This window comes from Ixodes scapularis, unplaced genomic scaffold, assembly GCF_016920785.2.
Source record: "Ixodes scapularis isolate PalLabHiFi unplaced genomic scaffold, ASM1692078v2 PGA_scaffold3__209_contigs__length_174095766, whole genome shotgun sequence".
In the NCBI taxonomy this organism is placed as follows: domain Eukaryota; kingdom Metazoa; phylum Arthropoda; class Arachnida; order Ixodida; family Ixodidae; genus Ixodes; species Ixodes scapularis.
The window spans coordinates 34,786,687-34,811,673 of NW_024609868.1; the positions used below are offsets into that span (position 1 = coordinate 34,786,687).

The following is a 24,987-nucleotide window of genomic DNA, read 5'->3' on the forward strand; positions in this document are numbered from 1 at the left end:
CTTTTGACACTACCGATAAGGTGGACCGATTTTCTTTCGAGACGCCCCTTACAATCACCGATAAGTAGCCTCCCCGAGTATCGTCTCAGGCTTCGCAAGTGCGTCCGTTTCCCAACCCCATCGCCAGACACTCCATCTCTTCCTCTTACAAATCGCACGATGTTTCTTGCGCTATTGTTGTCTCCTCATCTTATCGCGAGTCCAGCCATCACCGCCTATTCGTTCTATTGCTCGCACCTATCTTTGGCTATCGTGTCAAGCGCCTAGTTGTTGACTGAGCAAACCCGGGATAAGAGCAGGCTCGCGTACTGCGGCACAATCATTTCCTCGCTAATCATTTTAAGCCTTTTTTTTTTTTCTTCCTTGGTTGCTTTGGGCTTGTTTAACTACCAGGAAGTACGAACTCTTGCGTCAGCACAATTAGATAGCCTAGGTGTACCGTATCATACGCCACGTCGTCCACACTGAGGACGATTTGCGCGCAACGTTGGAGATCTGGCGGAGTCAAGCAAGCAGTGTCCATAAGTGCACCGTCACGGCGCTCGTCGCTTTTGTGCGTTCGCTTTCACCGGATAAACCAATCACGTACATAAAAAGAAACGTTTTTCTTTTTTTCCGTATAAACAAATCAATAAACGGAGTGCATTGAAGCTCTTCACAAAGACGCGTCATTAGGTAATGCATTTATCGCACTCAAATTTCATAAATGTGAGTTTCAGAGAAAAAGAACACTTAACGCTTAAAAAATGATTTTTTATTTTTCCTTTGCACAGGCAGGAAAAGGGTAACATCCTTTTGGTTAACCAGGCTACTCAGGGATATGGTACTTCACACGCTTGGACCTGGTGTATCGGCTTCCGGGTGTTCACCTCAAAGATGTTTTCACGTTTTACTCATATGACATTTTAGTACGATAAACGCACCACATAGACACCTTTGCGAAAATTTTCATTAAACTTAAATCATTAATTTTTTTTTTCGTTTGCAAAGCATTTGGAAACACCCTCGTTGCTTCTTTATGTGGACTATAGTTATGGTGACATCAGGCGCGCTTGCAAAACACTCGCGGAGTGTGTTGTTCTCGACAAAGCAAAGTACTTCGTCGCAGTCTCGCACGGTGACGCTGGTCTATTTATAGCCGCGCCTCCGCGAGACCGTCGCGGTGAGCTGCGTTGGTGGAGGAGCGATTGCACGAGCTGCCCAAGGCTAGCGACTCAGCCGACTCATCGACTCGCGTCACGCCAATCAACCACCGATCCCCTTTGTACGAAGCTGGTGAAGGCGCTGTCCGGAAGCCGAGGAGGGTCTCAAATGTGTCAGAAAACTCGCGAACCTCGAGACAGGCAGCTAAACAATTTAAAAGCACGCCGCCTAGTTTCGTCTGCAGTGTACCTTCGAGTGCTATTCGGGTCGAATGCGTCTTTAGGCAATGCATTTATCATACTCGAAGAAAAACTACAACAAAAAAGTGCAGAGTAAAATATATATATATATCAAGGACTGCTTCGATTTCTGTCTTGGCCATATAAACGCTTCGGCGCATGCACTAAAATGAGGAGGGGATCCGGAAGTATATCTGATGCGTGGGGGCGACGTCCGGGGGCTCCTGTCGCATCGTGTAGTTCACCCTCTCTCTAAATATATATATATTCTCCCCTCCCACCACCCCTCTCACGGGTGGTGGGAGGGGAGGGCGCTTGGAACAGCTGTGTGTGTGTGTATGTGTGTGAAGGGGGGGGGGGGGGGCATGCTCCCACTGGTTTCGAACCTGTGGGAACAACTGCCCCCCCCCCCCCCCCCCCCTTTCCCCCGCCCCCCGTTCCGGAGCCCTTTAAAATGATAATTCCAACTGAAAAACGACAAACATCGCAATGCTCCCCGGAATATTTTAGATGACAGTCATAAAATATCAATAAGCGTTGTTTTTTTTTCTTATTGAATCTTATGGGCCATATTTCCAAAATTATAAATTTCTGCTTTTCTTGAGAAAATATCGTAATGGCTATCATAAAGCGCAAATCAAATAGAATTTTGATATTTTCTAGAAAGCTTAGTCCACGGAATGTCCCAGAAAGTTGGCCAAGTTCCAGTCGAAAAAAGACAAACTTTCAGGTTCTGACGTTAGAGGACAACGGCAGTAAATTTAGTAATGGCATAGAAAGTTATTCCTATCGCCTTCAATAGCAAAAACGGAACACGGATGTTTCTCATTATTTCTCTCGAATAATTACCTCTCTGAGAAATTATTTCCGTTGATGAATCTGGTAACCAACACTCGCGCCCTGTCCAGTATGCAATACCTACCCAACACGTACTCGCAAACAGAACCGCCAGACTGCAGCTGCCATTGCTGACCTTCTCTCGTCTGATGCCGAGCCAGCGAAGCGGGCGTTGACGAGTCTCCGCAAAGATTTATGCTGGCATGGACACTGTATAATCTAAAATGGCAATAACCTGTCCTGCTGCGATAATGATGAAGTGAAGTGAACGGAATAAGAGGGAAGCGCCTACACTGCCTACACTCAGAAACAACGAGCACACGGGTGCCCATAGCATTGACTAAATTGCCATGAAAAGTTGTCCCTGAGTGTATAGCGGCTTTTTGCGGCCTTGTCCACTTTCAGTTGCAGGTGATGGTGGTACGTAGCACTTCACAGAGTGATATCTATAGCTATAGTCAGCGACTGAGTGGGAACTGTTTTGAAGTGCCTTTCAAACGTTCGTCCTCCAGTACGCGCTTTAAGCCTTCCGCCGTGCTTTGGCTGCGCGAGCGCTCTGGAAGTGGGGAGACGCCGAAGAGTTGTTGAAGCTAGGAAGCTCGGATTGGCGTAGGAAGAAATCTTTGTTTTTGGAGGGGGGGGGGGGGGGGGGGAAAGGTTGAGGTAGCTGGGATGCCCATCAATCAGGGTGTGCAGGGGGTCAAAGTGCATGTGTATATTATAGGGTAAGCTGGATTTCGGGAAAAGGGGGGGGGGGGGGTGCGCTGAAGCCAGCCTCCCCCCTGGATACGCCACTAGAAACTCGCGCTGGAGACGGGACAACTGAAACTATTCCCTGCCGTTCTCACACTGCCGGTGAAAAGTTTAAACCCTTTCTCGGAGGCGTGGGAAGTATATTTGAGGAGAGGGGCAGGCACAAGAAATGTCAAGAGATAAAGCTCCAATTTCTACACATTTCTTAGCCCTGGTATGCTGTTTCGTGAAATTCAGTAACACACCCCACAAGTGGGCAGGGCAGTGAACTTGTTCCAAAACCCGGTGGTTTGAACGATGCAGCGACAAGAAAATCTTCACTGCCAAGCCCAACCAACTGCCGACACAAGCTCAAAGTATAGTTATTGACTAACGTTACAATGCCTGGAATCCGTTTTCCAGCGGTGTGTTCAATGCCCGACACGTCAATGCATTATACTAGTGTCCACGAAAAGGCAAAACAAGAGGCTCCGAAAGGATGGCTCAGACCGCCGTGGCCCTGCGCTAGTGAAATATCTTATATGTATAAGAAATGTTTTGGTAAAAAAAACACATATGCTTTGATAAGGTCATATAAGAACCTTAAGCACTGTTCACACACTTGCAACTGAATTGAATACGACCTAGAGAGACAAGACGGGGTTTTAAGCCTCTTGCGACGGCGGAGGATTCGATGCGCTGCTTCAGAGCAGGTTGTACGCTGTCGCAAGAGGCTTAAAACCCGGTCTTGTCTCTCTCGGTCATACTGGGTTGCAAGAGTGTGAACGGCGCTTTACAAGAGCATATAAGAACCTTATAAGAGCACATAAGAACATATAGGTACAATGTACTTAAGATTATGTTATAACAAACCACTTATCAATTTCTTATAACTTCTTATATACCCTTGTATAGATCTTATATGTTCTTATTTGATCCCATTCGACCAAGAAATTTCTCATACAAATAAGATATTTCACTGGAGTGCAGGTTGATCGTAGAAGCAACACTGATAAACGGGTTCAAGCGTCCGTGGCATTGCAGCGTCTAACCTTGTGATTGCAAGAGCTTGTGTCGACCGACCGAACGATAGGCACACTACAGCTGAAGACACCTACTGACCGGCACATTACGGCTGAACAGACGTCTGCCGACCGAAGATGTCAGCGGTTCTAAGAATAACCACCAGTGCCACAGCTGCCTGAGACAATTAGGACGACAGCAGGCAGAAATTAAATGAAATTAGCACTTCAGGCAGACACTCTTTTTTTTTGCATCCTACAAATAATGAAGGGTGTTTGGAATTAATGTCTTAATCATATTGGCTTATTCGTCCACTCAGGAAAGTTAGTGACCAAGCTTGGGGTGAACACTAAAATTATGCTCCTCGATTCTACAATGGTAAAAAATTTACCAGGCTTTCTTTTTTTTTTTTTCATATGTTTTGCGAAATTTTACACCTAATTTGGGTAAAAACAGCCACCAAGAGCACCCATAAAAGTCAAGTATAATAATGGCATTTCAGGCTTGGGAATAGTAGTGACTTGTACTGGTCTAAATCAAAATTCATGTTTTGAACATCACTTGACATTTGTGTTGTTCTTGGCTGTGTATAAAGGAAGTTCCAATATCTCACAAAGAAGAAAGAAAAAGGTGTACAGATCATCCCAGCTCGTGTCTCAAATAGAAGCAGACTTCGAGTCAACCTGTTCTCATACAGTTCCAGGATAAAGTGGCTTTAATAAAATTCTCAGAAAATTTATACTTTTTTTTTTTTTCAAATGATTGACATTCCAGGTTGACCCACTGGCAAACAGTGGTTCCCAACTAAATGGTTTAACAGCCCCTAAAAATAAAAAAAATAAACTTTTTTTTAAACAGTTTGGTGGGGACACCCATGTCAAAAAATTTTACGCGAACAAAGGTTTTTTAAGTATAGCAATACTGACGGTGGAAGATTTATTTTAACTTCAGTGCGCAAAGTCCATGACGTCACGGAATGGCCATGCACTCTTTCCACCTCAACGAGATGGTCATACACTTTCTCCGCCTCAATGTGATGGCCAAGCCGATCCACCTCTCCTCCACGCACCCGAAATGCCGAGAGAAAACAAGTGGGAAGGAGGTGACTACCGACTAAATCGTGTCTCGCGCTGCCAATATTTCTCTAAAACTTTTCTTTTTTTCATAAAATTAATTTTGACAATGCGTGTCCCAACCACTGTTTAAAAAAGTTTTTTTTTTTTTCTTTTTAGGGGTCCTTAAGTGATTTTCTCAAAAGATGTCCAGACTTTTTCCTCAGCTGCTTGACATCTCCGGGCAATTTCAGGTTGACCTCGAGGTTCCTAAGTTCGAAACTATACAATAATCAATCGAAATCAGCAGAAAAACTCAATCCCAAACATCTTTGTCTGCTGAGCATAGGGAGCACAGATAACAAAATATTTTATCAGTCTGAGTCAAAATCAAGGACCATTGAGCATGTTCATTTCTGACTGAAATCCCCCGATTCAGCAAAAATTTGGCTCATCTTGATATTAACCAAGAACGAAAAATGTGAATGTACTAGCAGTATTTGCAGCAACATTAAACTGCTGTTCCTCGCATATAACTAGGGCAACCAATGCAAGGTGATCGGAAAGGTTACTAGAGCCACGAGTTATGCATTCCAGAGAATGACTAGCTCCCCATGAACCATTTCTGCCTCAATGCAGCACTTTAAAGATAGCTACATTTTAGCACTGATCACAAACAGCTGTTTCTATGGGATATAGTGCAGTGAGGCATGTAATGCTATAATTCCTGTTTAGCTGTAACTCCTGTACAAACATTTGCGTCACCAGAGCACCATCTAAACTCAGCTGCTTACACCTGCACCTCACTGCAGTGTTACCCCCCAAGCATATGAATTTGTGACTTGCGAGCAGTTCTCTGCGAATTTCGGCTGCTTCTAGGCTGTAGCATTGCTGGAACAAGGATGCATGCTTTGCGCTCTCAAATTGTACTGCCGAACACAAAATATATGAATGCATAGAGAAAAACAACTGGATACCACATCCAATATGCTTAGTCTCTAGTTCCTTGACAAACTGCTTACTTTGCAATAAAAAAAACAAAACAAAAAAACATTGTTCAAACAGAGGAAACACATCACAGAAACTTCTCACTGCTGTCTCTTGCTTGAATGACTGTCACAAGTGTCATACACCTCGATGAGATGGTGAGAAACTTGGAACATCATGGTAGCGAAGCAGACTGTGCACTTGGTTGATGCGCACAGCAGCGTGCGTGATTCAATCCTCACAGCAGGAACCCACTAAGCTTGCATTCTGAAAGCAAGAGAAGAACGAAAGTGTTTGAATTAAACACTCAAAGGTGTTGGTAGATACTTGTGCTAGCGCAGCGGTATGATCACTGATGTCCCTGGAAAACAATGCAGTTTCTAGACTTGTAAACTAAGTGAGCATGCCACATCCGTGCTCTAGACTCCAAAGTGATAGGCTCCTTTCACTACACAGATAGGAGTGCCTGCTGGTTAATGAATTCCTTCTCTGCCTTCCGTGATGTCATTTCCCATACAAGATAAGCCGACAAAAGAGCTGTCGAGCTGATTGCGGAATTATACCAACAACACTTTTTCTGTTTGACCAGACTCTGCCACCAAGTAAAGAAGATTAGACTGGAAATCTGCAACATCCAAATTGCATAAAAAAAAAAAAAATTGCTAATATGCCTTCCCTAAAAAAAAAAAAAAAAAAAAAAAGGAATTGGTGTGTAGATGGCGCCGTTTTGACATGTAATCAAACACTCGCAGTTCCTTATGATCAACACTAGAGCAATGACGTCTAAAATTAGCATTAACTACGTGCAGCGTGGTTGAGAAAGCAAAAATCAAAATTTGCTCTTCCACATTTTTTTTAAGCATAGCAAAATCGTTGTCGAATGTATCAACTAAAAGCAAATTCCAAAAGCATGATCGTTTCCCGTGGCTCTCATAGTGGTGCATGCAACTTGCAAAAAGGCGTCGGGAATCAGATATATGATTCAAGTCTATAAAAAAAATCCAAAAAGTCTCTCTCAATGATGAACTTTCTCTTACATTCCACATTTCCTGCACACAAAAGAAAATGGAAAGAAGACTCAATGTGCTCGGTGAGCGTATTTAAATGAGACATTTTAAAACCATGACCATATGTCAGATTGTTTCTCTTTGCTTCGAGTGTGTCTAGACAACACGTCAGCAGTACCACAAATTGGGTCACACTAGGCACGGTCCAAACCATTCAGGCTCATGTGCGGACAACACAAACTTGAGCTGGGCTCGATAGCAGGGGGCACACAACTTTGCAAGGATAAGGAACAAGGCTGAGCTCTGGAAATAATCAGAGATGGTTGCTGTTGATGTTGCCCATACCTTTTAACAGCCTATTGTGTTTGTTATCAGAGCACCCCTCCAGCTTCGCTCTCAAGATAAATGTGTACGGTGCACTTAATAGGAGTGTTCAGGTTAGTAACGTTTTTGTGAACGGCAAATAGTGCTGAGCAGAGGGACTTTTGAATAAACTTATACCATCCACTCTGCACAGCAATGAGCGTGAAAGTGGAAACAAACTTGAGCTTCATGATATAATCTTGTCCCGTCTTGAGGCTACTTGACTGTTCATGGTTGGAGTAATTATTGAAGACCCATGAGCATGGCTCAGGCATAAGTGTTAGAGACACAATACCAACATGAGTAGGGAGTTTGTTCAGTCAATGGCAACAATGCATTATAGCTAGCAACAAGTCACCCAATCTCTTCAGCGTCACATTCTGTAGTGAACTGTGCTTTGCCCCCTCTTTTTTTTGTGGTGTATATGGGTACATGACCTGTCTTTCTTTCTTTTTTTTTTTTTCACCTCTTTATTAATGACTATACCTTCTACTACACCAGTGGTTCTCAACCACTGATGTTTCGCGGACCCCTGGTGGACCAGCGGAGATGATGGAGGGCACCTTTCGTGATGAGGGGAGGCGAAATGTATAAGTTGAATATAATATTGACATTATAAATGGATTTAGCTAAGGGCTAGTGTGAAGTAGACTTCTCTTATTGACATACAGACGAGAAACTAGACCGTAAATGAAAAAAATCCTTCTCGATCGGAAGAAAATACAACTTTTATTGCCGGGCTTTACAGATGAGGCAGAGCTTCACGGACCCCCAGAATGCCTTCGCGGACCCCCATTTGAGAACCACTGTACTACACAATCATTATGCATTGCTCCAGAAAAAAGTATGAAAATTACAACACTAACAAAATTATTGAGAGATCATACTGAACATTAAAGGGGCACTGACACCCCAAGGGTCGTATTTTTTTTTATTGTCTAAGACAATGCAAGTTGCAGTGATAACCACGCAAAAAAAAATGCATTGCAAAAAAGAAAATTTTTTCACGCGCGCGTGTTTTTTTAAATTTTCAGCGTTTTGCTCTCCCGTTCTTTGCCTTCTCGCTTCTTTTGATTCGTGACGTCAAAAATTATGAAATTTGAAAGCTTTGTAGGCGACATTTCTATAACATTTAATAACGGCAATCGTAAAACATGCTTTTTAACGCAATTGCGAACTCACTACGGCCCTTCTTTTTGAAATACCAAAAATCGGAGTCTGGTGTGATGTCGCCTTCTGGAATTGTATCCTCCCTAGAAAAACATGCTACCTGGGAAGGCGGTACCACTCGCATGGAAAAAAAACGGTTTCTCTCAGTCCGCCGGCGCTCTCATCTCCCGCTCCTTTCCTCCTCGCATCGGGTCGCGATGGCAACAGCACGGAGTCGTGAAAGAAAGTCGACTCTCAGGACTCCGCAATATTTGACTTCAACACACCGGCGCGGATCGCACGGGAACTTCGATTTCGGCATTTGGAAATTGTTTTTTCACTTTACAAATACTGAACTACCAAGTTTAGAATTTCGAGGGTAATGTTCCGGCATCGTTTCCAATCGTTCTGGATAATAAAAAAAAAAAAATGATTTTGATGTGTCAGTGTTCCTTAAAGGACACATGTAAAGAAAAAAAAAACATTTTTTTAAACAGCTTAGATGGAAACAGGATATCGTAAAACGATTTTACAACGAAGAAAAAAAAAATTTTCAGAACTATATTTACGACGCTATACAAATTTGTGGTTGGCGCCCACGGGAGCCGTTGCTGGTCATGTGGTAGGCCTCTGCGTCGCCGCCGCCGCACGCTGAGCGTTATACGACGCCGCTTCAACACGTTTCTCCACACCGCTGTCGCCGCCGCCGCCGCACAAGTTCGTCTGGTTCGAGGCGCCGCCGCCGTCATCTGACCGGCGCACAGGTCTATCACGTCTGCTTGGGCTGTTTCAGGAGTTTCCTTTGGGCTCTAAAAGTAACTTATTCATCTTAGTTTTTTGTTATACTTCAAACAAAGATGAATAAGTTACTTTTTGAGACCATAGGAACTTCCGAAAGAGAGTAAGCACCACATGACAAATATGGGCCCATCACGTGATAAAAAAGGGCCACTTTTCCGCGGTGCCCACGAGCGCCAACTACAAATTCGTATAGCGCCGTAAATATAGACACTTTCCACAGGGGCGCCGCCATGTTGAATTGTCGTCACTTCCAGTACAGGCGACGACAAAATAATAAAACGTTTCAACCTGCAATTAGCAAAAAAATAGAGGGGAGTCAAAACGAGAAAGTGTGATGGTTAGGCTTATATCCTAAATGTCTTCTATTGGCGTGGCGACGGCAAAACAATGTTTTCGCTCATACTGGAAATGACGACAATTCAAGATGGCGGCGCCCTTGTGGAAAAGGTCTATAGCTCTAAAATTTTTTTTTTCTTCGTTGTAAAATTGTTTTATGATATCCTTTTTCCATCTAAGCTATTTAAAGATGTTTTTTTCCTTAGCATGGGTCTTTTAAAGAACAGAAATCCGGCATATTACATTATAAAAGTACATTTGTTTCATAGCGCAACTAGAGACAATGATATGGTCTCCAACAGGACATCGCTTTTGAGTTTACATGCACCAAAAAACAAGTTGCTACACTCGGGATGGAATTAAATTTTGATGACTATTTAGTGTTGACATACATCACATTGCAGACACGTGCAATCACTGCCCTGCACATTTTTGGGGCACAAGATATAAAGCAGCACCGAAAGTATCTGTTTTGTATCTTCTATTTCTGTTCTCTCGTTTTGTGTGTGTGTTCATTGGTTCTGCTGTATGACTCATTGTAATGTGTATCCCCCCCTCGTCTATGTAGTGCTCAAGATGTCCTTTAGGGTACATAAATAAATCAATAAGCAAATAAATAAATGGTGGTGCCAAAACAGGGGGAGGGCAAATATTTTCAGGCTTTTCAGACATTTGCAATATATGTATCGGGGGAAGGGGAGGGAAACCCACTCCTCCTTACCCCATTATTCCCTCATCTCTCAAACACCTCTGACACACGCTGAGCAGCAACATTTGATTTGGCTCAGTATCTTTGCATACTGACTATTTTGCACACTGACTACCGAGACCTGGTCGCAAAAATAAAATGCCCAATATCAAGCACATCCACAAAAGCAAAAAGCAAAAAAAAAATATATATATATTGTGATGATTAGCAGTGCTTATCTTTGCCCTGGACTGCATTCCGAAGCAACTATAGTACATTCTAAAAATGGATCATATGAAATGATTTTGTCACGCTGAATAACCAGTGCCCGGACTAGACACTACGCGTCCATAAAGCATATAGCAGCGATCAGTTTTTGCTGATCGCTGCTATATGCAGCGATCAGCAAAAACTGATCGCCGGAGTTGCCCTCTAACCCGCCGCTTCAGACTCATGGTCCCGTTAAAAGCCTGAGCCCTTACCGTGCGAGTCCTGACGTTGTTTGGAACAGCGGGTTTGTGGTGCTCAATACCGCAAGCTCTGCGGAGGCAAGCCGAGCACCAGGGAACCAGGGAGGTTCTGGGAGCTTTGCCGGCTGTATTTGTGTCAGTACGGAAACACCATCCGCAGCAGGAACAGGGAGCGCTGCAGCTGCTGGCGAGCCAGGAACTGCAGCAGGGGTCCGAGGGTGTACTGAAAGGAAGCACGAAGAGGCGTGAAATGCACATCCCCGTGCTTCTGAGCCCGGAATACACCGAGGAGGAACCATCGTAACTTCTAGCCCGAGGTTCGGAGAGAAGTGTACCTTTCATAGATGGCACAATAAGATAGTAGATGCCAGGCTGTTTTCTAAATTCGGGTTTATGGACAATGAATAGGTGTGAAAGACAGGGCTAGTGTACAACGTTTGAAGAAAGATGCTTCGGAAGTCAAGACAAGAAGAATGTCTACGCAAAAAAGAAGGTACTATCGCGAACAGTATGAGTGGGAACACTTGAGCGCATGACCTTCCATACATGCTGCTCTACTTCGATGCTGATAAAACTGTGAAATGGAGAGGGGGCTTTGAGTGAGCGCTTACACCGATGTACACATCCTCGCAGCCCTCCCTCTCCACTACACTGTTTTATAAGTCCCGAGGTAGTGCAGCATTGTATCAAAGAACATATGCTCCGGTGCTCTCGCTCACACTGTTCACGGTATTATATCAGTGCTTTGGCTGGTCTGAATGTGCTTTCTTCTTGGCTCGGTATTAAGAGACATTGTTTTCTGCAATGTTTCATGTTGCACACATCTGAAATGTCTAGAATTTTTTAGCTTCTACAGACTTCACATGAATGCATATGGGTATTGCGGGGAATCAAGCTGTAATTTTCCACATAGTATTTGATTGGCAATGATAGATCATCCCCACCCATCCTGGATGTCATTCTGCGTCCTACAATGTCCATTAAGATGAGACAAACATTGTTCTGTGCGATTTTCCCTGAACATGGTTAGAATCTTTGGATATGACTAGCAATCTGTGTTTTGTGAAAAGGTATAGAAGACTGGGGAGGCTATATTCAGGCAACAGTTTAAATGCTAGTGCCTGGAAAGTATTCCCAATAAATGTAACTCATTTATGATATTAAAAAGCTACTAATGGTTTCTAAAAGTGTGTGATGAAGTAAATGAAAACATTGCCATAGCAGAGTATGCTTGCACATATTAGTATAAAGTAAAGACAATGCAGATCAGACAAAGCAAATCATCAAGTCAATCCAACCAGCATACTCTTCTTAACATATGCTCAGAATATTTGTTTTGTATTGCACGTATTTAAGAAAACAGTCAAGAGTGAGACATATGCTACTGCTGTTTTTGCTGTGTTTGATGCCACAAAATGAGCCAGACCTTATATATTTAAAACTTTCCACATAATAACTAGGGCACGACCTTAATTGTACAAACCTCTCTTTCTAAAAGTAAATTTGTGAACATGGGTTTAAGCGGGACGCTTCTCGTGCTGCCAGCATTTACTATTTGACTAGGTTTAATTAATTTCTCGTGTTTACTTACACCCTTGAGCATAAATTATGCCTATTGTTTTTCCTCTTCATATGTAAATATCGCAAAAAACCTTATTTCCGACCTATGAAATCGTAAAGCAACCTTAAGTTAGGGCCGGGAGGCCTACCTGCGCAAGTGGCGCCATCTCTAAAGAACTAATACAAGCTTGCTGAGAGTTTTGAGTGTAGTTCACCAGATGTCCCCACTGTTCATTCAAACTAAAGCAATATATGACCGTTCCCTTGTTGTTTTCAGAGATGCACCAACTAAACGACTGTGATTCTCGTATGCTCATTTGTATCTTGTGCATGACGTTGAACTGATGCCAAGATTGGCAGTCTGCTCTTGGTCGGCGGTTGCAAGCTTTAAAATCTTGTAATACCGGAGTATAGCTTGCACCACGAAGAGAGAAGGTGGTATGAAAAGATAATTGCATCAGCAGAACGAAAGCAGCCAATATTAATGAGAAACACTTTCAATTCAATGATGCACCTCTGCAATATATAAGCATGGCTAACCAAAATGACAGACTTGAAAGACAAAAAAGCAATTAGACTTGCTACGGTAACTGTCATACTGTTTGTTTCTGCTCTCCATTAGCCTCTCCGAGTTTCGGCCATGTTTCTATTTAAAAATTTACACACAGCTGACGTGCTTCCTTGCTAACCCAATAAATCAAATATATATCCTAGCGCAGTGGTTCTCGTATGGGGGGCCTGCGGACCCTTCGGGGTCCCTGAAAGCCTCCTTAAGGTCCCCGAAGTCATCAACCGTCAGTCAAGCTGAGCGATAAAACTTTTTTTCTTTATTGACGCTGGTTGTCCTACAAAGCTATATACTAAAACAACCATGTGTGCTGAGTGAGTAGCTTTGGTTATTCTCCATTTCAGAGCGTCAAAGTGGCTCCAAAGTTGACTTTTGTCATTGTAATAATCCAGAAACCTGCCTCCCCCCTGGGTAGATGGGGTCTCCCATCACTTCTGCTGACCCAGGAGGGGACCACAAAACATAGAAACACTGTCCTAGCATTACTGTAACTTTGCAGTAGGTTTGTAAAGCTATTAAAAAACGGTATCTAGTGTCCAAACATTCATTAGCACAAAGCTATTAAAAACCGGTACCTAGTGTCCAAACAATCCAAACATTCACAACACCTCAACACCATTTTCTAAAACGAGCACGGTTACCCTGTCGTGCAAGTTACCCACCAGACCTCATTGCAGTTTCAGCAATCACCAAAGAAACTGTAAACTTTACTGACATTCAAACATGCAACAATAACATTTATTACATTGCTAAAATAATGAAAAAATAAATAAATACATAAAAAGCAACACACCCATTCAAATTGCAAATAGCCTGCAGATGTTTTATAGTTTATCAGGGCCTAGTGCTGCATTGCAGCTGGTCGGAGGTTTGTTGCGCCAAGTTTATCATGCTATGTGGTACTGGCAGAAACGAGGGCTGCACATGACAGGCCGGATCATTGTCTATCAGGACAATGATCTGGTGACTGTATCGATGTGGATGATATGATTTGGCAGGCAACTTGCTAAAAGAGACACAAGTAATGAGCGTGCAGGTTTACCTGAAAGAGGTAGCTTCGTCGTCTGAAATGCACCTGAACTTTCATCTTGCATTCGTTTTCCTTGACATTGTCAAAGTGGAACTCTATACGAGGCCTCAGACATGACTCACTCTCCACAGCCAGCATCTTGTGAGGAATGTACTCTACCACTCGGTACAGCATGTCGTATTCACCTGAAAAACAGACTTGGTTAGGAAATGAAACAATTACTGTATGCCTTCAAAATTCACAGCAGGCAATAACTCAAGGACCCTTAAAAACGTCTGATTTACCTATCACCGGGAGCTGGTAGATTGCCCGATATTTCTTGCCTATGCCCATATCTTTTCCGTCCACTTCCCGAACGGAGGTCACGAATGGAAACCACTGATGGATGAAAAGTCAAAAGAAAAGTGGTAAAACACTTTGTTAGTTTCTGTTTGACAGCCTTTGTGTTGTTATTTAGGATGACCACACAAAAACACACTCAAAATATTAGGGGTAATAAAAGCGTGACAATGTTGCATCTATTATGAAAACTGAGAGTTCCAGCTTCAGTGAAACCTCTCTTAACTTGGACAGTCGGGATGCATGCTTGGTGCAACTTTTTTACTGCATAACAGCATAGCAAAAAATATTTAGCAGTTCTGTGTTAATCCACAGCACAGTCATAGCGATAGCTACGACACGTCATGGCAAAGTAGTTGGGCATCGGCGTCGTGTTCACGCACCATGGGGTGCGTGGACAAAAGCGTTCGGAATAAAATAGATATGAGACCATTTTGTTTAGAACACTTTTGTTTCTTTTTTTGTTCTAGAGTGCGTGAAAGCACGCCACCCGGCACAAGCTCTTGGCATTGACAGTGCTACAACGGCATTCTGTTACCAACTATTTCTTCGTATTTTTCCAGAGAGCGCATGCATTGGGCAGCTTATACTATAAATGCCCTATGTATAGAGCGGGTTGTTAATGCTGTAGCATAGCTCTTTGGTAATGCCTCCACTTCGCTCCCAGAGGACCCAAGTTTGAATTCCGCAGGAGGCGGGCAATCGTTTTCCAGGATATGGTAACGTTGATGACGGATACCGTACGCCCTACTACGCCAACAACTACAACCCCAACAGCTACAACGCCAACAACTACAACAACAACAACGGACGTCATTTCCAGTGGTGGGAAGAGCCTATAACAGCTATCGCTGTAAAAGAAACTGAATGGCGGGTGGAACAGCCTATGTTTCAGACAAGGTGTGCACCTAGCTGCAGAGAGTTGATGACTGGAGCAATATTAAGCTGCTGTTGTTTCCTCTGAGCTAGTTTCCTAGGCAGGATTTCATGCAAGGCTAAGGTTAGGCAATCACCGAAGTTTACAAAGATAAACTTAATGGTGTTTATGTCGAGTAATTGGTCAGGATCCAACTGCCTGCTCTCTGTAAAACAGGCACTCTTGTGGGCATGGCTGGCCTCTGACGTGAGCTGATGAGTTTGCTTCGAAAGCACATGGCCAGATTAGGGTGGCTATGTGAACCCCCGGAGGGATGCATCAGAAGCTCTTTGGTAGTGGCCAGGGGCAGCTATGGGCAGTTGGCAGCATGTCTACGCCAGAGCCGTATATTGGGAGAGTTTGGCCAGTGGGTGTGGCGGCGAAGGTGCCGGAGAGGAGAAAAGTAAATGAAAGGGAGGAGAGCGCCGAAGGAGCGAGAGAGAAAGGGAGCAGAGAGGAGACGACCGCCATTTTTTAGCAATGCTGTCGGAGACTGGTCGGAGAAGAGCACTGCTGAGGCTACGCGTCGTCTGCTACAGGTGGACTTCTTTTTCGCCTGAATAAAAGTTTGTTGCCATACGCCAAAAAATCTTCATTTATTAGCTTTTTAACACACCGAGGAGTAACAGAATGTCATTTTCTTGCCAGAGCCAGCGATATAAAAGGCAATAATCAAGATTTAGATGCCGATCCCACACATTCTGCCGGGGAATGATCGAAGATGGCGGCCTTCCCCACTCAGCTGGGACCAGCCGGGAGTTCACGCGCATGCGCTCATGCCTCTCGCTCTGCGCCGCGTGCTGATTGGCTCACTCGGGAGGAGAGCGTTACGGCGGCGAGATCATAGACTGACCAAACTCTCCCCATATACGGCTCTGGTCTACGCCAGCCTCACATCAAAACTCCCCACTCAGGGTGTGCGTAAGTAGTTCTTCCTTTTATGCATACTATAGAATGTTTTTCCATGATGTCAATCTGCTATTTTGTTAATAGATACCAGTTTGATAAAACTTACAAGCTCATATATACCACAACTTTCATGGAGCAAAATCAATCTTGGAAATGCTTTCCTCACATGGGCCAGCCATGAGAACAAAATGGTAAATGGAAGATGACATTGAATGCACCTCATACCGTTCTGCGAAAGGCATGCTGGCTGCACATAAACCGGCAGGCACCTGGTGCTTCGTATGCATGCGAATGGGGCGCCAGGGGCCGTGCAGCGAAATTCGGATTGACTTGTGGTGCCGCCGAGTGCAGAATTCTCATAGCATCGGGGCGTTCCACTGTCACATTAAGTGTGTCTAATCTCGACCTTCCCATGTTCCCTGTCAAACCGTGACTCGGCGCTCGTGTCACATTGTTCGATGGCAGGACACAGCGAAAGTTACCCTTCCTGTTCACCAGCCGTGCCGACTGACAGGGCGCCGGCAATGTTTCCTGTAGCTAGATACGACAGCCAGTGAGCGGCCAATGAGGGGTGTTTGCCGTTATTTTCACAGGAACAACACTTGTTGTCACCCGAGTAGAATGTGAGAAACATACATCCATCCCTCCCCTCCCCTCCCTCCCTCCTCCTCCCCTCCCTCCCCCTCTCCCTCTCCCCCCCCGCCCGCCCCCCCCCCCCCCCCCCCCCCCCCCTTCGCGACACGATTACGTGAGCAGGTCTCTCACCTTGAGGCGCTGCGAGCGCTGCAAGAAAGAAGACGTGGTTTCTAAAAGCTCCGTAGGAATTGGTCGCCCCACTGCGGAAATCGCGGTCTAATAGAGTCATAAAGTTGCCCGGAAGCATATCGAGACCTCCGGACCTCGGTGAGCTGTCTCGCCCAACGTTCCTTTCTACCCTTAATTTTTGGAAAGACCTGCAAGAGCATCGCCTGATAGTTAGGCCTAACGAGGATTCGCCGAGCAATGCTGGCACGCAGCCGACGGAGGCAGCTGTGGTAGGGCATGTCGCTCTCCCCGGCTGACCCCCAGCGCGCTGCGTCGCCCACGCCAACAACCATGTCGCAACTATTCCTTACCACGCCCTTGACAACCCAAGCCAACATTCAAGGTGACAATCTACCCAGTGCTCTGAGTACTGGCCACCCAACATACACGACTACAGACGGTGGTGACCCCATGGAATTCCAGGCCCCCAGCGGCTCTGGGAACACAGTGAAAAGGACGTATCAAGACCCCATGTTCCAGAAAGACTTGGAGAAACTGGAGGAACCAACAAAAAAGGTAAGGGCCACCCCAGGAAATCCCTCCAGTCCCTATCCCACCCCTTCCCCCTCACAATCGTACCGTGTTCACATACGTCCCCTCACACGACATGACATCACTTCGGTTCCAACGAAACGAATTCAACAAGTTATTGACCGCTGCCTGGGCACTACTGGTTACAAAGGCTACGTCGTGTACAAGTCGACTAACTCAATCACCGTACACCTGGCCTCCCTAACAGACGCACAAAAAATGTGCACATTGACAGTGATACCACTATCAGAAGACCAACAACTGCCAGTACAGTCGTACTTTGCATCGGGACCTAACATTCAGAAATGCGTTATATACGACATTGACCCGGAAGACACCCCTGAAACCATATGTCATGAATTGACATCCCATTCACACACCGTGCTCACTACCCGATTTATGGGAAAGAGTCGCACTTGCCTAGTGACGGTACAAGGCCCCGAGCGTCTTCCTGAGCGCTTCTTCTACTATGGCCGCGTCCTGCACCCGAAACCCTACCTCCCAAGGGCAATATTCTGCTATCGGTGCTATAAACAAGGTCACATGCAAGCATTCTGCCCCCAGCGTAATATCGACCCAGAACGGACTACACCAGAGGGACAACCGCGATACAGATGCGGCCTGTGTAAATCAGATGACCATGACATGACGGCCCCAAACTGTCCGATGAAACAGAGGGCCACAGCCCGGTTGCGTCAGACCGTGCGTACGATAGGGCAGACGGTCCCCACTTACAATCGCTATCAGCTGCTTGATAACGCGTCGGAGGGACCACTGGAAGAAAATACATCCGGGTCACAGCAACCCCTATATTCGAGTGTACTCAAACGAAACAAACGTCCGCGAGGGCGGCCCCAACATGAAGCAGAAGCTCCACATCAGCCGGAGGATGACATCGACGCCCAGATAGAGGCATTATCCAAAGAGCTCGAGCACCTTCGGAGACACAAAGAGTTGGTAACCGCACGACGACAAAAAACGGGAGCAACGGTGCCTACATCGTCCGGCGAAACAAGTGCACAGACTACTGCACCACATCAATCACAAAAAGCCCCTCAAGTAGTCTGGACAGCCATCCTAGAACGCCTCACTGAGATGACACGACTCATTGAGGACTGTTTGCACCATGTCTAACCCCATGGTGCGTCCTTCACAAGACGGAATTATACAGTGGAACTGTAGGGGCCTTACCTCTAAAATTGGAGAAATCAAAACGAAACTCCTGTACAACAAGCTACATGCATGGGCTTTTCTTCTCCAAGAGCACAATAAACTATGTAATTTATCCCAGTTTATTGGGTACGATCATCCATCTATCCCTGATCAGCGCGTAACCTCAACTATGTCAGCACCGGGAAAAGCAGCAGTATATGTATCGGCTAGAATACCACAAACGTCCATTGATCTTGGAAAATGGTGTAACTGTAACCAAGAAGTTGTCGGTGTGCTCACATGTCCTGTCAAGACACCTGTCATTCTTATATCATTCTACGCTAGACCACGACGCACTAGAGTCAACCTGGGATGGATACGGCACCTCCGCTCAACGTATCCGGGGGTCTTTATCCTCGTGGGCGGAGACTTCAATGCTCCCCACAGGGAATGGGGATACCAGTACAACACCCGAAGAGGGGATCAAGTTAGGAATACCATGGTAGACGCCGCATTCACACTACTCAACCAGCCGGGGGTATCAACCTGCATTGCATCAACGACCGCTAGGACCCATGCCCCCGACCTCACTTGGTGGATTGGCCCTGGAGTGCCGCAATGGCGCGCGGAACCAGACACCTGGGGCAGTGACCACATGCCAATAAAGATCGGCCTTCACAGTGCTTGCCTCAAAAAAATCCGGCGTCGGGTGACGGTCACACACTGGGATAAGCTTCGAGAAGCATCGGCCACGATGATCCCTACTGATCCTACGGAGCTCCTTCCAGCTCTGCAACAGCTCCTTCGGGATTCGATCATCACTACGACGGTGGATGAAGACCAACCACAACCAGACCTTACCCTTCTACAGCTATGGGCAAAGCGCCGGCAGGCAGACGTGGCTGCGTCTAGGAACCCAACTACGCCGGGTGGTCGATCTGGTGTCAACCATCTTGCGGCTGAAGCGCGCCGGCACGAAAAAACGGCTTTCCAGACAGCGGTGGTATGAGTGGTGTGATAGTCTTGGGACCGGTACTGGAAACAAAGCTCTATGGCGCACATATCACTCCATGGAGCAAGGGGGAAAACAGCCCGACCCAGCTGCGTGTGTTCGTCTCGCACTGCAAACCACACCGAAAGATTTTGCAACTTATGCGGCTCGAACATTCTTCCCCAAATATGACCAGACTTCACCCATTCAATGCCCCGATATTGACGAGCCCGACTCCACCTCCCAGGCAGACATTTCTAGTCCTTTTAACATGGCTGAACTTATTGCGGCGATTGAAACTGCTAAGAAACGCACGACCCCCGGTCACGATGGTGTCCCTACTGAGGTGTTCCAAAACCTAGAAGGTCCGGCTCTTGACACACTTCTAGAGGCAATCAATCAAGTATGGGAGACAGGAGATATCCCCTCTGACTGGAAACATTCCATTGTTGTTCCTATCCCGAAGCCAGGAAAGACACCCGACAATCTCCAAGCGTTACGACCGATTTCGCTTACACCAACGATTTGCAAGCTTGTAGAGAGGATGCTGGCCACACGAGTATCCTGGTGGCTCGAAAGATACGGAAAATATCACCCCGCACAAATCGGCTTCCGACCGTACTTGGGGACTGAGGAAGGCCTGTCGATTCTAGCGGACGACATCATACAGGTGTCACCTCACAGTCAGCTTGTACGCACGGTGGTAGCTTTAGACATTGCCAAAGCGTACGACAATATTGATCACAAAGTCATAATGAGCAACCTCATAGAGCTGGGGCTTCCTCCGCGGGTCACACGATTTGTTTACTCCTTCCTTAGGAATCGAACATTTGCTATAAGGGTGGATGGACAACAAGAAGGATGCTTTACGTCCAATAGGGGGGTCCCCCAAGGCTCCGTCTTGGCTCCACTTCTTTTTAACATTGCACTTATACCTCTGGCATGGCAACTCCATCGGGTACTGGACGTCAAATTTCTCGTCTATGCTGACGACGTCACATTATGGACAACTCACAAGGACCTCTCTAGGCAAGCCAAACAACTTCAAGAAGCCCTTGACATTCTTTTGAGTTATTCACAACGAGCCGGGCTGGAAATTTCTTCGCAAAAATCTAGCTACGTTGTGGTAGCAAACAAGGCGGGACGTAAGAAATTTACCCAGGCCCCCTTTCAACTCAGGCTGGGTGCTATAACAATACCTGAGACTACGAATGTCCGGATATTGGGCCTGGATATACACCAGTCAGGAAGTGGAACTCAATGGCTCCGAAAGATTAAGCAAACATCTGCTACCACTCTCCATCTCATTCGACGCATAGCACCGAAAGCGGGTGGTGCCCGTACAGACATTGCTCGACGGCTGGTGCGTGCCATCTTGCAACCGCGAATAATTTACCAAGCGCAATTCCATCGACTCACGGCGGCACAGTGGTCACAATTGGAAACCATTAATCGTGACGCAATGCGCGCCATCACGGCGCTACCTCGGATTACTCCAATTCCAACCCTACAGGAACACGCGAGTCTCAACACAATCACGGAACTCATCTCTCAGCGAGAACAGGCAAGGGAAATTAAAAAACAGTTTGTACCAGCGGTTGCTGCGCTACATGCGCATTTTCAACGTGGCCCCCCGCTGAACGTGCAGTCGGAGACGATACCTCCATGGAAATTCACCTACATTACCACCAACAAACCGACCAAGTTACGACGTCGCGATCAGGGGGGCACACCCTCCCAACGTCCCTGCCCCGAAACCCAACATGACGACCACTGTCAAGTTTACACGGATGCAGCGATCTTCCCAGACGGTGGCCGAGTCTCATTCCTCAGCTCCACACATACATGCATCCAGGGGCATCAGCGATATACATCTCAGGAAGCCGACCCACTTGTCATGGAACTACAGGCCATTCACGACGCCATACAAGCAGTGACCACCAAGCTGCCGACAATCCGCCATCTTCACATTTTTACAGACTCCTTAGCGGCAATTCGAGAGCTCAAAAAGGTTTCCAAAGCAATGGAACTGTGTCAAAGGATACACACCCTTCACCGCAATACTTCGACCTGCATTAAGGTGTATTGGATTCAAGGTCATGCCACGAACCAATACAACCTTGCAGCTGATCAACAGGCACACTTTCCATCTGATCCCGATCTCCCTCCCCTCCCCCTCCCGTCCGAACCCCTTTCCCTCCTCCACGCCCGTAAACACTCTCTCCAGCAGGACACACGCGCTCTTATCCCCCCGTGTGTCTGCTCCCTCCCCCGCCATCTCACCAGGGTGGAGGAAGTTGTGCTTCGGAGACTGCGGGCTGGGGTGGCCCTTACACCGGCTGTAACCTGCACATGGAGCTCTCCACCCGGCACACGACGGGCAACATGCCCCAAGTGTCCCCTAGACGCGACGGAAGCGGATGTGCGTCACCTTATATGGACTTGTCCTGGCTTACAGACTGAGCGCACTCGCCTACTTACAGCTGCAGGTCTCCAACACAGTGCACCCACCAGCTACCATAAGTGGCTGCATGACAACAACTATCACAAGACATTGCTTCAATTCATCCATACCACAGGTCTTGTAGCATACATATAAGACATTTATGCCTAAAGGCAACCCCCTACGTAATAAAAAAAAAAAAAAAGGTCTCTCACCTTGCTCATGTAGTCGGAGGTGGTGACAAATCTGAAGGCATCGCTCAATTTCGCCTTGAGGGTGATCGACTGTGAAGCGATCCATCGGTCTTTGTCCACTTCGACTTGATATAAGACAGCGATGCTGGCCAAGCAGAGCGCCAGGAAAGACACCCATCCTTTAGTCTGCAATGCATGAGTAGTAAAGACTTACCTGGTTATCGGACAGTTCATAGCAGAGACAGAGCAAGAAAAATGGCTAGAAACGTGTACTAAATGGTCGACAAATCACATATTTTCTCACGGAAATGACATATTAAGATTTTCTTGACTTTATGAGTAAATGCACAAAACATTAAGAATTAAATTGAGAACTTGTGGTCATTCAATACCACGTGCTGAAACTAATTATACTTGCCATCGTCGTTCGTACAGAGTGAACGGGATCTTCTGTTTACAAACTTCCAGTGTGGGTTGCCATGTTGACTGACTACAAGTGCGTTCCAACTTCCATCCCCAAGGCTTGCTTTCTAAATGATGACTGATTTTAACTCGTCCTATTAAAAAAAGGTGAACGATGTCACAGCTACCAGCTTCTTACACACTATTGTATGGTCAATCAGAGTTACTCTAACCCACCGTGTTTACAACCCAACCAACCCTAATTCAACAGTCTGTGACGTCACCCAAACGCGATTGTGAAAAGGTTTGACATCTGAACACAGTCATTTTCCCCGCTTGGTAGCTTGCGCCATCTACCATTCTGTAAACGAACAAGCAATTCATGGCGGGAATAAGCTTCTGTCTAAAAATTATGTTTTGCCGTTTTTGCAAAATAGCGTATCAGAAGCCTGACTTCGTCAGGCACCTATGCCTTTTGCCTTGTTGCAATGCCTTTTCTCTTCTTCCTTTTTGGATTTTGCTTTAGACTCCCTCTGCGAAAAAGTACCAACACAAATAATAAAAGAATGGAAAATGATAGTGTTCGACAAGACGACATCGCGAACATTTACTTCTTGATATGTGTACATTAAAGTCAGTATTAGCTTTTCCTTGAATTATGTCCGAAGGTGAATGCTATGAAAATAATATTGTCGACACTGGGATCATTTCAGCAAACTTTTACTCCATTTCTTTAAATGCTGTTTTTTTTAGATTTAAACATCCATAGGCTCAAAGCACATTTCTGAGTTAGTGAAACGGTTATTGCAAGTCTCTAAAACAGTAACGTTTTGAAAACATGTGTACGGATGTAAAACACCGACTGAACAATATTTTAAAACGAATAAATATGGCTTACGTTGTGTGAACTGAACTGCCATCTGCGAGGAAAAAAGAAAAAGGCATAATGTTAGTTTATGTTATTTTCCACAATAACAATATTTAGGTGCTTGAATAAATCAAATACAACTATGATCAGTGAAAATGGGTCTAATATTCTTCGCATTGTAATTTCAGACTGATATTTCATGTGTCTACTTAGAAGGAAGTGTTTCTCTCCCTACATTTCGTACTATGTTTCATCTGACCTGAGCGCAGCCGACGTTACGAACCAATGAGACCAATCAAGCAGCGTCAAAAGCGCAACGTCACGGTTTGTGTCGTGTATATGCGCGTGTACTACCACCGGCTAGACCTATCGAGTAGAGTGAATGTGCCGCAACCTTGCGACATTTGTCTCCGCGTGCGTTTCCATGGCTTCTAGCTTTTGGCCTTTGTTGTTGGTCGTTCTCTTGAGACCAAGTCAGTCACAGCTCAAGCACTGACACCCCCCAAACTTTTTTTTTCTTTTTTTTTTTTTTTTTGCCAGGCGATTTGTTATGATGTTAGAAGACTACCGAGTAAATATTTTGCTACCATGTCACGTATGTTTTTATTAGAGTAAAAAAGAAAAAGTCCGAGGACACCTAAGCACTTCTTATGAGTTGTGAATGAGAAAGCATGAATGTCGTTCTTCCGCTCCCTTAGTTCGTCTGCGACATAGTGGCGTTGACGACCACGTTTCGCCGGCCGACGGCCGAGTGCGCGCTCTCGGGAACTGGTCACGCCTCGGCTGGGCAGCTCGGCCGTGCATCCTCTCCGGAGTTTGCCCGGGCGGCGGGCTCTTCCAGCTCTGCGTGCGACCACCACTCCCTCTTACCGGCGGCCGGGCCGCTGCGCGTGCTGCGGAGCCATGGAGAGGGCATCTCTGGTGGCGATTTTTGGAACTACGCCGCACGAGAGCCAATGGGAGCCTCGCTCCTTGATGACGCGCAACAGCCAATGGGAGCCTATCCATCAGATTTCTGCTACAGACAACATTGGGACAGGGGAAGGTGCCGTTTGGAGCGGCTTCAAAGCTGATGACGTCGGTTCGCTCCATGGGACAGCTAATGCTTTTGCATGAGAAAACGCAGCAGGTCGAAACCGAAACCGAAACTGGACCGGGGAGGGAAAAGAAATGTAGAGGAGGAGAGAGTTTCCGGAAGTCGCGTGGCTGCACCTGACCGCGCAAAACAAGCTTTTTGGTTTTCGTCGAAGTCACGCGCACAGCTGGCGCGGAGCCAGAGAGAAGTAGGCGTCGCGCAACACCCCCTAAATAGCAAAGCCTCGGTGTTGAATGAGACGGCGTCATCAGAGAAGGCCAACGCCGGACAGATTGGAAACGAGTGCCGCGTCAGCGGTTGGCTTCAAGTCAAGTTTGAACTCTGAACCGAACGTTGACGTAATCGCCGTGTCCAATC

At 45.9% G+C, this 24,987-nt stretch overlaps 1 protein-coding gene across 2 annotated transcripts; it reads right to left on the reverse strand.

Annotated features, from left to right (window-relative positions):
• Positions 1 to 4,200: 4,200 nt before the first annotated feature.
• On the reverse strand, positions 4,201 to 22,956 carry LOC8030733. Of its 2 annotated transcripts, none has more exons than XM_042292371.1 (6): positions 22,683 to 22,956; positions 22,286 to 22,450; positions 14,270 to 14,363; positions 13,998 to 14,170; positions 10,840 to 11,050; positions 4,201 to 6,280 (listed from the first exon to the last, which is right to left on the reverse strand). In XM_042292371.1, exons 1-5 carry the CDS (start codon positions 22,683 to 22,685, stop codon positions 10,964 to 10,966), a joined length of 522 nt encoding a protein of 173 aa, XP_042148305.1. In that variant the 5' UTR covers positions 22,686 to 22,956; the 3' UTR covers positions 4,201 to 6,280; positions 10,840 to 10,963. The 2 variants fall into 2 exon arrangements, with proteins under 2 accessions (XP_042148305.1, XP_042148304.1); XM_042292370.1 differs by having other exon boundaries at positions 4,207 to 6,280; positions 14,108 to 14,170; positions 22,683 to 22,802.
• Positions 22,957 to 24,987: the final 2,031 nt, after the last annotated feature.